The 17,536-nt window shown below is 46.4% G+C and overlaps 1 protein-coding gene and 1 pseudogene across 1 annotated transcript; both read left to right on the top strand.

Moving 5' to 3' along the window:
- Positions 1–1,742: 1,742 nt before the first annotated feature.
- PDCL3 (phosducin like 3) lies at positions 1,743–15,792 on the top strand. Its single transcript, XM_019020613.4, has 6 exons — positions 1,743–2,327; positions 5,782–5,908; positions 8,208–8,298; positions 8,851–8,994; positions 10,260–10,468; positions 15,292–15,792. The coding sequence occupies exons 1-6, from the start codon at positions 2,322–2,324 to the stop codon at positions 15,432–15,434; spliced, it is 720 nt and encodes a 239-aa protein (XP_018876158.2). The 5' UTR covers positions 1,743–2,321; the 3' UTR covers positions 15,435–15,792.
- A 613-nt stretch (positions 15,793–16,405) lies between these two features.
- Positions 16,406–16,494, top strand: LOC115933668 (uncharacterized; annotated as a pseudogene).
- The last annotated feature ends 1,042 nt before the right edge of the window (positions 16,495–17,536 follow it).

Raw genomic sequence — 17,536 nt, forward strand, 5'->3', positions numbered from 1 at the left:
TGTCTCTACTAAAAATACAAAACTTAGCCCGGCGTGGTGGTGCATGCGTGTAATCCCACGTACTTGGGAGGCTGAGGCAGGAGAATCACTTGAACCCAGGAGGTGGAGGCTGCAGTGAGCTGAGATCTTGCCATTGCACTCCAGGGTGGGGAACAAAGAGAGACTCTCAAAAAAACAAAACAAGGCCAGGTGCGGTGGCTCACACCTTTAATCCCAGCACTTTGGGAGGCCAAGGCAGGTGGATCACCTGAGGTCAGGAGTTCGAGACCAGCCTGGCTAACACAGTGAAACCCCGTCTCTACTACAAATACAAAAAAAAAAATTAGCCAGGCGTGGTGGCGCGCACCTGTAATCCCAGCTATTTGGAGGCTGAGGCAGGAGAATCGCTTGAACCCAGGAGGTGGAAATTGCAGTAAGCCGAGATCATGCCATTGCACTCCAGCTTGGGCAACAAGAGTGAAACTCCATCTCAAAAAAAAAGAAAGAAAAAAGAAAGCTTTCAGGACACCAGGCCATTTCCTGGGTCTGTTAAGTCTTAGGTCTGTTTGGTAAATATTCTGTGACTAAGCATGCGTAACCTTCTGGGAATACAACCCAGTAGGTCTCAGTCTCCTTTTCCCCATCCCCTATTCAAGATGGATTGGCTTTGGTTAGAATGCCTCTGACCGGATCATGTGGGGAAGAGCAACTGTAGAATAGCTGAGTCCTGGAAAACAGGCCTCAGGGAACAGCAAAGGCTGGGGATGAGGAAAGGACAAAACACCACCTGCTCTGTTGCTGTGCAGGACTGAGCAAGAAGCACAGGATCAAACTCAAAGTTAGTCCCAGTCCTGATTTTGGTGGTAAGACCCAAGGAAAATTCATTAACAAACATTGTGCTGCCAGATACATTAATAAATCCCTAAAAGGGCCTGTAATTCAGTTGAAATAAGTTAGAAAAATCTTAAGGATCCTTATAAATTAAATAAAAACTCCTTGCTCTCAAGCAATCATTTGATTCACTTTATATCAACGATTGTGCACCTTAGCATCACCTGAGGGTCTTTAAGAACGTATCTGTGCCAGGCCTCATTTCCAAGGATTTCATTTGTCTGGGGATGGAGCCCCAGGACAGTCGTAGTTTTTGAGGGCTTCCAGGTGATTCTAATGCATAGCCACGGTTGGAAGCCCTGCGCCTATCTCACAGGTGTGTGGGTCTCTACTCTCTGTGTCCGCTTAGTTGCCAGGAGGCAGCAAGTTAGCCCACGTGTGCAAGATGCTTCCTTCCATACCAGGTAGGAATACTGCTCTCTTAAACTCGGAGTGTGCCTGGGCAGAAGCTCTGGAGCCCAATACCTGCATTTTACAAGTCAGATTGCTGCTTTTTTGCTCAGTGCCTGTGTGCCAGCATACATGGGTCTCCTGATACTCAGGCACCGCAGATGACTTTCACCTTTGTTTTGGTGTTTTGCTCACTGCTGCATCTGCAGAGCCTAGAATGGTGCCTGGTACACAGCAGGCTCTCAATGTCTTATTAATGAGTTGCCTTTTCCAAGGCTGAAGTGATCGTGGGTGAATTCCAGAAGACCCTGCATCATTTTTATTTATTTATTTATTTATTTATTTATTTATTTATTTATTTAAGACGGAGTCTCGCTCTGTAACCCAGGCTGGAGTGCAGTGGAGAGATCTCAGCTCACTGCAAGCTCCGCCTCCCCCGTTCAAGCAATTCTCCTGCCTCAGCCTCCAGAGTAGCTAGGATTACAGGCAACCGCCACTACGCCCGGCTAATTTTTTTGTATTTTTAGTAGAGACGGGGTTTCACCATGTTGGCCAGGCTGATCTCGAACTCCTGACCTCAAGTGATCCGCCCGCCTCGGCCTGGGATCACAGGCGTGTGCCACCGCGCCCGGCCTAGAGGCAATTTTCTATTTCTGACTTGTTAGGCTAGTCAGAGCGAGACGTCTTTACAGGTTTGGGCCGGCAGCTGGAAAAGGCACACGGCCCCGGGTTCCTCCTCCACCCAGCCCCACCCCTCCTCCGCTGAAGACCAGCCCTAATAAGGCAGCGACCAGAATTAGAACCAGGTCAAGTGCACTCCGAGCAGGACAGTGGGCAGATCCTATCTCGCGCATGCGAACAGCTTCTGTGCCGGTTCCTTGAACAGCAGGCGCAGGCTCAAGGCTGTTGCTTCCGCCCTTACTCCCCGCCGCTCGTCCCTGGGCGGGGCGAAGGCTGGGCTGGGGGAAGAGGCGTGGCGGCGCTGTGCGCGTGCACAAAAGAGAGCTGAGGGGCGGGGGCGCAGTGGCACAGCTGGTTTGAGCAACTGAACTGGAAACAAGATGCAGGTGAGCTAGGACGGGTCTCGGGTCTGGGGGCTGCTGCCCGTTCGTTTGTCTCGTTGGGCCCGGGCCGGCGGTGGACGCCCACCCTGTGGGAAGCTCCAGCGCCGCAGGCACGAGGGAGGCCCGGCGCGTCCGGGCCCTGCGCAGGCGCAGTGCGGGAGAGCGGGCGTGGTCCCACCAGGACCCACGGCCTGGGCGTCCCCGCCTCGGTGTGCCGGGTCCCCCAAACCTCGTCCTCCGGGACTGTGTCTCCTCGCGGTCTCTACCCACCCGGGCCTGTGAAGGTCTTGCCGGATCCCGCCTAACAGAAGTTACCTCCTTTCCTGAACTTCCCTAAGGCACACCTGGGCAGAGGTGTTAGGAAGCGGAGGGTCCGGCCTGGGGTCTTCCGCACGTAAAGCAGCTGCACAGCCGGTGTTCCTGGCTCCACTGAGAGCCAGGTGAGGGCCTAGTTACACCCTCTTCCCCCGAGCCCTGGGGTCCAGTTGGGGCGTGTTCCCTTTCTGACCGCTCGGGTTCCAGAGCTCCCCGCGAGGGTCACTCTGTTTCGTCCTTTTTTTTTTTTTTTTAATTAAAATAGGTAAAATAAATTATTTTTCTGTAGGTGCAATTTACTAGCGCAATTTGGTTAAAGCCTAAGGAGAATGAATGAAAACACCATGGAAATGGGCACTATTGTGGGCAAAAACCTATGCCAACTAAATTTTGTCACTGTCCAAAGATCCCGCAGTGGTCAGAAATTCTAATCTCTGCTTAGTGGCAGATGGAGAGGAGAGGGTGCGGGTTTTGCTGGGGAGGGAGGCATTAGGGGCTGGAGGGGAGGGCGTGTCTGCCAGGAGCCAGACACTTTTTTTTTTTTTTTTTTTTTTTTTTGAGACCGGGTCTTGCTCTGTTGCCCAGGCTGGAGTGCAGTGGGTCTATCACAGCTCACTGCAACCTCGACCTCCCGGGGCTAAGCCATCCTCCCTTGTCAGCCTCCGGAGTAGCTGGGACCACAGGCGTGCACCCACCACTCTGGGCTAATTTTTTGTGCAGATGGGGTCTCCCTATGTTGCCCAGCCTCAGCCTCCCAAAGTGTTGGGATTACAGGATGAGCCACCGCACCTGGCCTAGACACTCTTAAATGGTGAAGTGGTAGCCTGAGGGCTGCCCTGGCCTCCTTTGCATTCCCTGTCCTTCAGGTCCCTTGAGGCCTTCCCTGACCACCCTGTAGAAAGGATTCTGCTCTTTCTGCTTGTTTGTTTGTTTGTTTGTTTGTTTCTTTTTGAGACAGAGTCTTGCTCTGTCGCCCAGGCTGGAGTGCAGTGGCGCGACCTCGGCTCACTGCAAGCTCCGCCTCGCCAGTTCACGCCATTCTCCTGCCTCAGCCTCCTGAGTAGCTGGGACTACAGGCGCCTGCCACCACGCCCCGGTAATTTTTTGTATTTTTAGTAGAGACAAGGTTTCACCATGTTAGCCAGGATTGTCTCGATCTCCTGACCTCGTGATCTGCCCGCCTAGGCCTCCCAAAGTGCTGGGATTACCGGCATGAGCCACCGCGCCCGGCCTCATTTTTCTTTTGATGTATCTCAGAACTGTTACACAGGGTTGGCTTTGGAGGCCGGTTATCCCGGTGCCCTTTTCACCGTGCTCCTGATTTCATATTCCAAAGCAAGCCTGAGCTCCATTAGCAGTGTTCTTGCCACACCATGCAAACCGGTGCTTGGGCAGCTGGGTTCTAGATCTAAGAGCCACTTTTACATGAGTCTTTGTGACAATGATCCTTTGTGATTTTGATGCTGGCTGATTTGGCCAGCCGTTCTAGCACGGCAGTGCCTCTAAATGCTGTGCCTCTCCTAGGCTTGTGAGGATTCGGGGACAAGGTACAAGAAAAAGGGCTTAGAGTGCCCTGTATTTTATGAGCTACTCTGAGACGTCTCAGCTTTTCCTCTCAGGTTTGGTCATTAGAGAATTCTGTCAGCCAAGCCTCATCTGCAGCCTGAGATCCTCAAAATGTCACAGTCTTTTTGCTCTTGGGCACTATGCACGCCGCAGGCCGCTCTGCCTGGAAGATTATTTTCTTGATTACGGGCGTGCACCTGGCTAATTTTTGTGTTTTTAGTGGAGATGGGGTTTCACTATACTGGCCAGTCTGGTCTTTTAACTCCTGACCTCAGATGCTCCGCCTGCCTTGGCCTCCCAAAGAGCTGGGATTACAGGCGTGAGCCACTCCACCCAGCCTGGAAGATTTTTTTTTTTTTTTTTTTTGAGACAGAGTCTAGCTCTGTTGCCCAGGCTGGAGTGCAGTGGCTCGATCTCGGCTCACTGCAAGCTCCACCTCCCGGGTTCACGCCATTCTCCTGCCTCAGCCTCCCGAGTAGCTGGGACTACAGGCGCCCGCCACCACGCCCGGCTAATTTTTTGTGTTTTTTTAGTAAAGACGGGGTTTCATCATGTTAGCCAGGATGCTCTCGATCTCCTGACCTTGTGATCCACCCACGTCGGCCTCCCAAAGTGCTGGGATTACAGGCGTGAGCCACCGTGCCCAGCCTGGAAGATTATTTTTAAGCCCCCAGACTCCTATCACAGATTGCTTTCCACCCTCAGACGGAATGTCACCTCCTCTGTAGGGAACATCCCTATCTACTCTGTGGAATGTGGGTCTTGGGTAATTCTCTAAAATGGCAGCCTGTTTGTCATTGCACTTGCCACAATTTTATCTCTCTATGTATAGTTTGTATATATACTTGTTTGTTGCCTGTCTCTTCCTCTTGTCTGTAACACAGGTGACTCTCGCATTCACCACTCTTCCCCATTGCCTACGATAATTTACATGTGGTAGATACTTCAGTTTTATCTGTTGAATGAATCACTCAGTCATTATTATTATTATTATTATTTTGAGACTGTGTCTTGCTCTGTCACCCAGGCTGGAGTGCAGTGGCACGATCTCGGCTCGCTGCAAGCTCCGCCTCCCGGGTTTATGCCATTCTCCTGCCTCAGCCTCCAAAGTAGCTGGGACTACAGGTGCCCGCCACCACGCTCGGCCAATTTTTTGTATTTCCAGTAGAGACGGGGTTTCACCGTGTTAGTCAGGATGGTCTCTATCTCCTGACCTCGTGATCCGCCTGCCTCAGCCTCCCAAAGTGCTGGGATAACAGGCGTGAGCCACTGTGCCCGGCACTCTCAGTCATTATTAAAAATATTGAACACATGCCAAGTCAGAGCCTTGGTATCCGTATTGATACTGATCTGCACTCCCTATCCTAATTTTTACCCCAAGAATAGCTCCTCCATTCAGGGAGGGGTAGACAGGAAAAACGAAACAGGGGCTATGGATCTTTTGACACTTTCTAAGAAATAGTTCACAGACTGGTGTGAATTCCTCCCTTCCTGTCACTTTTCCCATTTGGCCCCTTGCCCAACATGGCACATACTAGACTTAGCACTCATGGTAACCTTGGTCCCGCTCTTCTAGGACCCCAACGCAGACACTGAGTGGAATGACATCTTACGCAAAAAGGGTATCTTACCCCCCAAGGAAAGTCTGAAAGAATTGGAAGAGGAGGCAGAAGAGGAGCAGCGCATCCTCCAGCAGTCAGTGGGTGAGTTCACTCGCTTTCCTCTGCACCTGTCTGGGTTAGGAGATGGCTCCCTAAGCCTCTGACTGCCCTGCCAGGAGACAGGTCGGAGTGCCAGCATGGACACTCTGTGTCTGTGGGACCTCAGACAAAACACAGGGCGTCTCTCACCTTCACCTTCCTGAGCCATAGACTTAGGGGACTTCAGATATGTCCCACAAGTCCTTGTCCATGTCACATGAGCACTGAAGAAAATACTTCTTTCTGCTTTCTGGTCTGTGATTCCCTTTGATAATGTCATGGAAATTTGTTCAGGGTTTTTAGTACTTGTATTTTCCTGAGCATATACTTTATTCTCTGTGGTTTCATTGAGGATATTAACTAAAAATTGCTTCATTTGGGGAGGCGTAAGATGTTTGCAATGTGTGGGAGTCTGAGGGAGGTTTTCTCAAAGGCAGTCGTACTGTCTGAATTGGAGTCCCTTGGAGTGCTGGTAACCCTACCCACCTAGTGTTTACTGAAGCAGTCTCTGGAATGAGGCCCAGGAATCTGCATTTTAAACAAGTGCCTTAAAGGATTCTGATGCGTGTCATAGTTTGAGAAGCACTGGTCACAGGGACTAGTACTTTTGTCCTCTGTTGGCACATTAGAGCTAATTTAGAGAAGGATTTATTAAAGTATCCAGCGAGTGCTTACTGCATGATTATCATTGTCAGGTGCTTTTCTGGGGTTGGGGATTTAGCTATGCATAAGCCAGAGACAATTCTCTGCCCTCAGAGAACCAACATTCAAGTGGGGGAGACAGACAATAAACAATAAAGAAAATAAGGCAGTAAAAGGGACTAGAAAGGGTTGGAGGAGAAGCAGGCTCAGAGAGGGCCTCACTGAGATGACATTTGCATGGACCTGAAGGAGGTGAAGCTGGCATTTGGGTAAAGACCTGAAGGAGCTGAAGAACACATTTGAATAGACCTGAGGGAGTTGTTGAGACCTGAAGGAGGTGAAGAAGACATCTGGGTACTCCTGAAGGGGGTGACGTGAGCGAGTGAAACATGGGCCCTGGCATGGCTGGGAATCCCTGAGGAGCTGGAGGCGCTGGGGGAGAGAGTTCAGAGCAGCCTCAGCAGACCCAGAAGCTTCTAGTAAGGACCTTGGCCTTTACACCTAATGAGGCAGGAAGCTTTTGGATGTTTAAACAGAAGAGTGACATTTTCTCTTTTTTTTTTTTTTTTTTTGAGATGGAGTCTCGCTCTCTTACCCAGGCTGGAGCGCAGTGGCGCGATCTCGGCTCGCTGCAACCTCGGCCTCCCAGGTTCAAGCGATTCTCCTGCGTCAGCCTCCCGAGTAGCTGGGATTACAGACATGTGCCACCACGCCTAGGTAATTTTTTGTAGAGATGAGGTTTCACCATGTTGGCCAGGCTGGTCTCAAACTCCTGACCTCTAGTGATCCGCCCACCTCAGCCTCCCAAAGAGCTGGGATTATAGGCGTGAGCCACTGCACCCGGCCAAGGGATGCATTAACTTTGAGATCCCTATTAGGCAAATAGCCACATTAAGAGGGCCCTTGGATATGTTTTTCTCCACATTAGAGAAGTCTGGGCTGGAGGCCTATACTTTGGGAGTTGTCAGCATATTGATAGCACTGAAAGCCATGAGATTAGATGCAATCACCGAGGGAGTGGGTGTGGATAAAGAAGAAAAGTAGTCAAAGGTTTGAGCCTGGGGAATTTTAATCAGCAAAGGGTTCAACAGTAGGGTGGCTGGCTCACTCTTGTAATCCCAGCACTTTGAGATGGGCAGATCACTTGAGGTCAGAAAGTTCAAGACCAGCTTGGCCAACATGGTGAAACCCTGTCTCTATTAATGATACAAAAATTAGCTGGGTGTGGTGGCACACGCCTGTAATCCCAGCTACTCAGGAGGCTGAGGCAGAATTGCTTGAATCTGGGAGACGGAGGTTCTCAGTGAGTCAAGATCGCACCATTGCACTCCAGCCTGGATGACAAGAGTGAAACTCTGTCTCAGAAAAAAAGGAAAATAAGCGGGGCAGGGTGAGGCGGGATAGGAGAAGAGAGGGGAGGAGGATCTGAGGGCTTGGGTAAAATGTTGTCAGTCAAGAAATTGGGATTACAGGTGTGAGCCACCATGCCTGGCCTCTCAGCTTCTAATGTAGTGTGGTGCCTTAAGTAATTTTTGTTTAGGTAGGCTAAGGATCTGGTGTTGTGTGCATATCTTTAGGAGAAAAGAGAGGGGAAAAAAGAAAAATACATGTTCGTTCATCTTTTTAAATTTTTGCTTTTTGCCAATGTAACCAAATTCAGTGAAAACATATGAAGATATGACTTTGGAAGAGCTGGAGGATCATGAAGACGAGTTTAATGAGGAGGATGAACGTGCTATTGAAATGTACAGGTAAGTGCCACCCAGAGGGGCTGTTTGTTTTTTTGTTGTTGTTTGTTTTGGTTTGGTTTTTTTTTTGGCGTGGCAATAAAATGTGTGGGCCGAGCATGGTGACTCATACCTGTAGTCCCAACACTTCGGGAGGCTGAGGCAGGCAGATCGCTTGAGCTCAGAAGTTTGAGACCAGCCTGTGAAACCCCGTCTCTATAAATGATACAAAAACTAGCTGGGTGTGGTGGTGAACGCCTATAGTTCCAGCTACTCAGGAGCCCGGGAAGTGGAGGTTGCAGTGAGCTGAGACTGTGCCACTGCACTCCAGCCTGGGTGACAGAGCCAAACTCTGTCTCAAAAAATAAAATGAAATGTGTGTCCTTCAAAAAATTAATTTTCAGCTGAAACATCTAGGAGCGACTGCAATTAAATAATATTGTGATAGCAAACTGATCTTAGATTTTTGCCATAAGACCAATAAATAAACCTGGGCTTTTACAAGGATTGCCTTCTAGACGATGTGTGTGTACACATGTTTGTGACGTAAGATGTTTCTCTCCTTGTTTTGTGCAGACGGCAGAGACTGGCTGAGTGGAAAGCAACTAAACTGAAGAATAAATTTGGAGAAGTTTTGGAGATCTCAGGGAAGGATTATGTTCAAGAAGTTACCAAAGCTGGCGAGGGCTTGTGGGTCATCTTGCACCTTTACAAACAAGGGTGAGCTGATCTTCCACTCCATCTATCAAATGTTAGTTTGAATTTATGTCTTCAGGATCTCAGGCGTTACCTATATCAGAGGGTTAAGAAATTTTTTTTTTCTGGGTCAGGCGCAGTAGCTCACACCTGTAATCCCAGCACTTTGGGAGGCTGAGGCAGGTGGATCATGAGGTCAGGAGATCGAGACCATCCTGGCTGACACGATGAAACCCCGTCTCTACTAAAAATACAAAAAACAAAATTAGCCGGGCGTGGTCGTGGGCGCCTATAGTCCCAGCTACTTGGGAGGCTGAGGTGGGAGAATGGCATGAACCCGGGAGGCGGAGCTTGCAGTGAGCCGAGATTGCGCCATTGCACTCCAGCCTGGGCGACAGAGTGAGACTTTGTCTCAGAAAAAATTTTTCTGGTACTGAGTTTTTTGTGTTTTTTTTTGCTGGTTTGCCCAAACCTTATTACTTAATTTTTTTATCTTAAGACTTTCAAATTAATAATTTGTGACTAATACGAATGCCTTTGTTAAAGTATAGCAATGAAGACTATGCCTTTCTGTTTTTGAAAAGGAATTCCTAAGTTATTTATTCCTTTACAGGAACTCTGACATTTCAACATTCTATGTAATGAATTTATCTCATAGATGGCAAGGTTGGCCTTTACAGTAGTAATTGCCTGAACTGTGTGATACTGAGGGCCTCTGATTTTTCTCAGCTCTCCAGTCTTGTCTTAAACTGTAGAGTCCAGTGCTTATTTAGGAATTTCTTTTTTTTTTTTTTGTTTGAGACAAAGTCTCACTCCATTGACCAGGCTGGAGTGCAGTGGCATGATCTCGGCTCACTGCAACCTCTGTCTCCCAGGTTCAAGCGATTCTCCTGCCTCTGCTCCTGAGTAGCTGGGATTACAGGCGCCTGCCACCGCACTCAGCTGATTTTTGTATTTTTAGTAGAGACGGGGTTTCACCATCTTGGCCAGGCTGGTCTTGAACTCCTGACCTCATGATCCACTCACCTTGGCCTCCCAAAGTGCTACTTGGGGGGCTGAGGTGGGAGCATTGCTTGTGAGCCGAGATCACACCACTTCACTCCATTTAGCCTGGGTGAAAACAAGACCATATGTCAAAAAAAAAAAAAAAACGTTAATTCATCTTAGCTAGCAGCAGAATTACTTGTGAAACTGTTACAAGGTTTTACTTAGGGTAGAAGGGTCATTGAGCTTTGTTCTGTATAAATGTAGGATCATAATTGCTTCTGTTTTCTATGTGTGTTTTATAGAATTCCCCTCTGTGCCCTGATAAATCAGCACCTCAGTGGACTTGCCAGGAAGTTTCCTGATGTCAAATTTATCAAAGCCATTTCAACAACCTGCATACCCAATTATCCTGATAGGAATCTGCCCACGATATTTGTTTACCTGGAAGGAGATATCAAGGCTCAGTTTATTGGTCCTCTGGTGTTTGGCGGCATGAACCTGACAAGAGATGGTAAGGGCTCTGGGAGACAGGCGGGGCAGTGAGAGATGGGAGGCGCATTTCTGTTGGAGAGAGTGTCTATTTCCTGGACTCCTGTTAACGATGGTGGGTCAAGTTCACTTCCGCCTGTGTATGAGTGACTGTTAAGAGGACAGAAGCACATTTAATCTCTCATCTTAGTTGCGTAATGAGGAACAGTTACAACCGGGCTCTACTGATTCTTAGTTCAAGGAAGGCGTGATAGACTTAAATATAAACATTTTTTATATTGGTGTGGAATATATTTTGTCTCTACAGTTGGATGTTTTTGTAGCTTGAAATCACAACATTCACTTTTGCTTTAATTCACATGAACACAGGGAGACGTTAATGTATATATTTGTATTTTTCTACAGAAACATTCTCAGTTGAGTATGTTAGTAGCTTTTACATTTATTTACTTATTTATTTATTTTTTGAGACAGAGTCTTGCTCTGTCACCCAGGCTGGAGTGCAATGGTACGATCTTGCCTCACTGCAACTTCTGCCTCCCGGGTTCAAGTGATTCTCCTGCCTCTGCCTCCCAAGTATCTGGGATTACTGGCACCTACCACCATGCCCAGCTAATTTTTGTATTTTTAGTGGAGACAGGGTTTCACCATGTTGGCCAGGCTGGTCTCAAACTCCTGGTCTCAAGTGATCTACCCACTTCAGCCTCCCAAAGTGCTGGGATTACAGACGTGAGCCACTGCACCCGGCTAGTAGCTTTTATTTATTTTTTTTGAGACGGAGTTTCACTCTTCTTGCCCAGTCTGGAGTGCAATCACGTGATCTCGGCTCACTGCAACCTCTGCCCCCCAGGTTCAAGTGATTCTCCTGCCTCAGCCTCCCTAGTAGCTGGGATTACAGGCATGTGCCAACATGCCCGGCTAATTTTTTTTGTATTTTTAGTAGAGACAGGGTTTCTTCATGTGGTCAGGCTGGTCTCAAACTCCTGACCTCAGGTGATCCACCCGCCTCAGCCTCCCAAAGTGCTGGGATTACAGGCATGAGCCACTGCGCCTGGCCAGCTTTTAAATTAAATTAAAATTTTATTTAATTCTGCCTGTTAGCTCGGAAGGATGTGGTTTTTGTTTGTTTGTTTTTTTGAGTTTTGCTCTTTCGCTCAGGCTGGAGTGCAGTGGCACGATCTCAGTTCACTGGAACCCCCGCCTTCTGGTTTCAAGCAATTCTCCTGCCTCAGCCTCTCAGGTAGCTGGGATTACAGGCGCCCACCACCACGCTTGGCTAATTTTTGTATTTTTAGTAGAGACAGGTTTTCACCATGTTGGCCAGGCTGGTCTTGAACTCCTGACCTCGTGATCTGCCCGCCACAGCCTCCCAAAGTGCTGAGATTACATACGTAAGCCACCGCGCCCGGCTGTGTTTTTTAATTCCTTTCTACCTGTTAAACGTGGAGGTATCAAAATACATATCCACACAGAATGTGAAAGAGAACCTCAGCCCAGAGGCATTCTTGCCAAGTGAAACTCTTTATCTCTTTATTGAAATAATATTTCCAACTATGCTTTACCAGAAAGACATTTTTAAACATGACTTTATATACTGTACCACTAAGATACTCATCTGGCGGCCGGGTGCAGTGGCTCATGCCTATAATCCCAGCACTTTGGGAGGCCGAGGCGGGTGGATTGCCTGAGGTCAGGAGTTGGAAACCAGCCTGGCCAACATAGTGAAACCCCGTCTCTACTGAAAATACAAAAAATTAGCTGGGCGTGGTGGCGGGCACTTATAATTCCAGCTACTCGGAGGCTGAGGCAGGAGAATCACTTGACCTGGGAGGCAGAGGTTGCAGTGAGCCAAGATCATGCCATTGCACTCCAGCCTGGGTAACGAGCAAAACTCTATCTCAAAAAAAAAAAAAAAAAAAAAGATATTCAGCTGGGGAAAGTATAAATATACAAACACACATAAACACACGTATAGGAGATACATCGGTTACATATTCCAGTGTTCAAAGGCGTACAGCATTTCAGACTAAATACTTGTTTGCATCTTATTTTGACCTTTTTTGAATGTACCATGAGGGGAGAGAGAAGTGTGCAATTGTTTTTATTTCTAAAAAAAAGTCTTGAAGTCTAGTGAACTTACATATAACGATTGCTTTGTGTAAGTGAACAGTAACATTAAACACTTATGTACGTATGTGTGGATATATAAAGATATATGTATATAGATAGATATATTTTTTTTAATTTTTGAGACAGGGTCTTGCTCTGTCACCCAGGCTGGAGTGCAGTGGCGCTATCTTGGCTCACTCCAGCCTCAGCCTCCTGGGTTCAAGTAATTCTCGTGCCTCAGCCTCCTGAGTAGCTGGGACTACAGGCATGTGCCACCATGCCTGGCTAAGTTTTGTATTTTTAGTAGAGATGGGGTTTCACCATGTTGCCTAGGCTGGTTGTGAACTCCTGACCTCAAGTGATAAGTGGTCCACCTGCCTCAGCCTCCCAAAGTTCTGGGATCACAGGCGTGAGCCACCATATCTGGCTGGATATAAATTCTTGAGTCAGGAATTTGAAGTCTTGTTTTTTTTTTTTTTTAAGAAACAGGTTGAATTTGTGTAACATTCAACCAAAGTACCTAGAGCTGAAAATACTGGTGTTACTCATCTTCGTGGAACACTTTTTTTTTTTTTACCCAGCATGACTGAGGTATGATGACCAAAACAATTGAATATGTTTAAGATATACAACATGGAGATTTAATAGAGGTACGATGTGAAATGATTACCACAATCCAAGTAATTAACCATCCATCATTTCACATAGCTGCCCTCACTGTGGTGAGAATCCTTAAGATCCACTTTCCTAGCAAATTTCAAGTATACAATACATTATTATTCACTGTAGTTACCATGATCTACATTAGGTCTTCAGAACTTACCATCTTATAACTGAAAGTTTGTATCCTTGGCCAACATCTCCCATTTCCACTCCTCCCCTGATAACCACCATTCTATTCTCTGTTTCATGGAACACTTTAAGTTAATAAGGCAAGTAAAATTCGACTGAGCACATTGGCTGAAGCCTGTAATCCTAGCACGTTGGGAGGCTAAGGCTGGAGGATTGCATGAGGCCAGGAGTTTGAGACCAGCCTGGGCAACATAGCGAGATCCCATGTCTACAAAAAAGAAATTAGCCAGGTGTGGTGGTGCACACCTGTAGTCTCAGCTACTAGGGAGATGGGCGGGAGGATCATTTGAACCCAGGAGTTCAAGGTTACAGTGAGCTATGATTGCACCATAGCACTCTAGCCTGGGTGATGGAGTGAGAGCCTGTCTCCAAAAAAGTAGATTAAGATAAGACTTCAGTAAAATTGGTTTTCAGATTTTTTTTATTTTGAGACAGTCTCGCTGTGTCGCCCAGGCTGGAGTGCAATGGCGTGATCTCGGCTCACTGCAAGCTCCGCCTCCCACGTTCACACCATTCTCCAGCCTCAGCCTCCCAAGTAGCTGGGACTACAGGCACCTGCCACCATGCCTGGCTAATTTTTTGTATTTTTAGTAGAGATGGGGTTTCACTGTGTTAGCCAGGATGGTCTCGATCTCCGGACTTTGTGATCCGCCCACCTTGGCCTCCCAAAGTGCTGGGATTACAGGCACGTGCCACCGCGCCCGGCCTGGTTTTCAGATTTTAATCGATGTGTCCAGTTAGCAGAACTCTCTGCCTTGATGTTCCTTTAAGCGAAGCCATTTGTTGTAGAATCTCTTACGTAGTCCTTTGGTTCTGCCTGGGCTCTTCTCTGAAGTAGGCAAATACATCACTTGATTTTGCTTCACTTGGTCTCAGACCACAAGAATTTTGCTGATTTTAAGAGTGAAGTATTGGAGCTGAGTCTTCAGTTACTGATTCTTTATTATCTGGTGCTTTTTTGATTAGTTGGAACAAATGTGTAAGTTCTAGGGTATCACCATACATTTATTCTTTGACCCCAATAGATTGAGATACTGGACATGAGGCTGAAGAGTTTATTAAAATTGGATTTAATGATTAGATTGCCAGAAGGTCTGTGGAAATTATTTCCTTCAAATTTTTCATGCTGATTGATTTCCTTCCTGGGAAATTGTAGTCATCAGAGGATAGGTTTATTCTTTGTATTTTTGAGACAGGGTCTCACTCTGTCGTGTAGGCTGGAGTGCAGTGACATGATCATGGTTCACTGCAGCCTTGAACTCCTGGGCTCAAGCGATCCTGCCACTTCAGCCTCCCAAACAGCTGGGATTATAGGCATACACCACCACTGTACCCAGCGAATTTTTATTTTTTATTTACTTTTATTTTTATTATTGAGACAGTCTCACTGCTGCCCAGGCTGGAGTGCAGTGATGTGATCTTAAATGTCTGCAACCTCTGCCTCCCAGGCTCAGGTGATCCTCCTACCTCAGCCTCCTAAGTAGCTGGGACCACAGGCACATGCCACCATGCCGGGCTAATTTTTCATCATGTTGCCCAGGCCGGTCTGGAACTCCTGGGCTTAAGCAATCCACCCGCTTTGGCTTCCCAAAGTGCTGGGATTACAAGCGTGAGCCGCAGCACTTGGCGTACCCAGGTAATTGAAAAATTTTTTTAGATGAGGGTCTCACTATATTGCCCAGTGTGGTCTTCAACTCCTAGCCTCAGGTGATCCTCCTACCTCAGCCTCCCAAAGTGTTGGGATTACAGGCGTGAGCCATTGTGCTGGGCCAAATTTCGATAATTGTATTTTCTACTTAGAAAAAACTAGCTTGAATGGACTTAGGGTGAGGGGACCTTTGCAGCACAGTGCCTTAGGCAATTTGCTTTTTCTTTACCATGTAGAGTTGGAATGGAAACTGTCTGAATCTGGAGCAATTATGACGGACCTGGAGGAAAACCCTAAGAAGCCGATTGAAGACGTTTTGCTGTCCTCAGTGCGGCGCTCTGTCCTCATGAAGAGGGACAGCGATTCCGAGGGTGACTGAGGCTACAGCTGCTATCACATGCCGAACTTTCTTGTGACAAATTGTCTGGATTTTTTAAAAAAGGAAAAAGCAAGAATGAATCCTTGTGGTTTTTAGTTTTGTATAAATTATGTTTCAAATCTTTACATTTTGGAAATAATCATTGCTGGAGATTCTGTTAAATATTTTGGAACTCTTTTTTTTTAAATTATAGTATTTCCTCTAAAAAAAATTAAAACCAGCCATTTGTATGGCAAATGTCTGTTTTCCTCATTTATATTTTAAGTAAGCCATAAAACCTAGTCACTATTTTTTGACATATAACTATAAAAAGAAATACAGTTTTAAATGTGAATAAATTATACAGTGGAAAATTGCAGACTAAGCCTTATAGATACATTGTTTATTTTTATTTTATAAAGAGAGCAATGAGATTATTAACTCAAACTACAGGAATGGTCTCTAGGACAAAAGAATGTTAGTATTGAAGAAACAGACAATTTTTGTGAAACATTCCCTTATCGAAGCAATAACTGAAAGTTTCCAGTTTACTACCATATTTGGTTAAATGTGTTTTCTTGTTAAAATAGTTTATCTCAGACTGTTAACTAATTTTTTTTTTTGAGATGGAGCTTTGCTGTGTTGCTGAGGCTGGAGTGCAGTGGCACAATCTCAGCTCACTGCAACCTCCGCCTCCTGGGTTCAAGCAATTCTCCTGCCTCAGCCTCCTGAGGAGCTGGGATTACAGACGTACACCATCACGCCCGTCTAATTTTTGTACTTTTAGCAGAGACGGAGTTTCATCATGTTGGCCGGGCTGGTCTCGAACTCCCAACCTCAAAACTCCTGATCCACCCGCCTCGGCTTCACAAAGTTTTGAGATTACAGGTGTGAGCTACCATGCCTGGCCTGTTATCTAATTTTGATTACTATAAGAAGACATTAAATTTATGGGAATATATAAGCATACACATAAATAAACTGTTAATAAACTCATTTTGTGGTTCATAAGTACGATCACGTATGTGAGATGTGCCCCCCTCAAATATCGTTAGGCTGTTGGCACATTACCCATATGACATGAAAAAACAACGTATCAAGATGTTTTGTGAGCCAGATCCTGTTAGTATTTCTCACTTAACAAATGAACATTGATACTGAACAATTAGGAAATATTATTTTCTGATATTTGTGTTGAATGATGTAGTACTTAGTGCTGGTTTGAATCTTAAATAAGAATCAGCATGGATTTCTTTTAGATTATGTTGTAAAATTTATTTTTGCTTTAATTCGAAGAATGACAATCAACTTGGACCCATTTTATCAGAAGTATCTGTCTCAGATATTTGGATTCCACCCCCTCCTTTTTTTTTTTTTTTTAAATACAGATGGAGTCTCCCTGTGTTACCCAGGCTGGTCTTGAGCTCCTGGGCTCAAGTAATCCTGCCATCTTCGACTCCCAAAATGTTGGGATTACAGGTGTGAGTCACTGCACCCCGCCCACATACACTAGAGCCAGCACTGCCAATAACATATTCCCTGGTGGTGTACTTTGAAAGTGTTTCATGGAATTGCAGGGTTGGAACAAATTTGGTCAGTCCTCTTACTTGGTTGCTGGTTCCGTGGGGTTTGTAGGAGAGCTACCTTCTTAGATTTTGGTCTTGGTAGCTGACATTATGAGATCTTGAGGGAGGAGCAAAGGTGGAAAGTTCAATGCTGCATGTGCCTGAGAGCCTTAATGTGCGCATTTACAAAGAAAAAAAGGTGGTGCATGAACAGGGGGCAGCGTCCACAGTGACAGATAAGAGCTTGAGTCCACTATGAAGCCCACACAGGATCTAATTCTAAATTATTAGCTGTGCCACTTCATCAAAGTGTGAAAACTGCACCTCATAATTTTGCCTGCACACCAGATGAAGGCATTTAGTTTGAGCACAGCAAAAGCTCAGGTGCCTGTGGCATTGGCAAATGAGCCCTGATTAATTCTCGGAGACGTCCCTGTAATACTATTATCTTCTTTCTAATTCCTTTGGCACATTAGTGATACGACAGAGGTGTAAGACTTGGTGCTTAAGCACTGAGTTCCCCCCGTTCCACAGCAGGAACACAGCAGTGACCAGTGG

The sequence above is a fragment of the Gorilla gorilla genome, chromosome 12, assembly GCF_029281585.2.
Source record: "Gorilla gorilla gorilla isolate KB3781 chromosome 12, NHGRI_mGorGor1-v2.1_pri, whole genome shotgun sequence".
NCBI classification, from domain to species: Eukaryota; Metazoa; Chordata; class Mammalia; order Primates; family Hominidae; genus Gorilla; species Gorilla gorilla.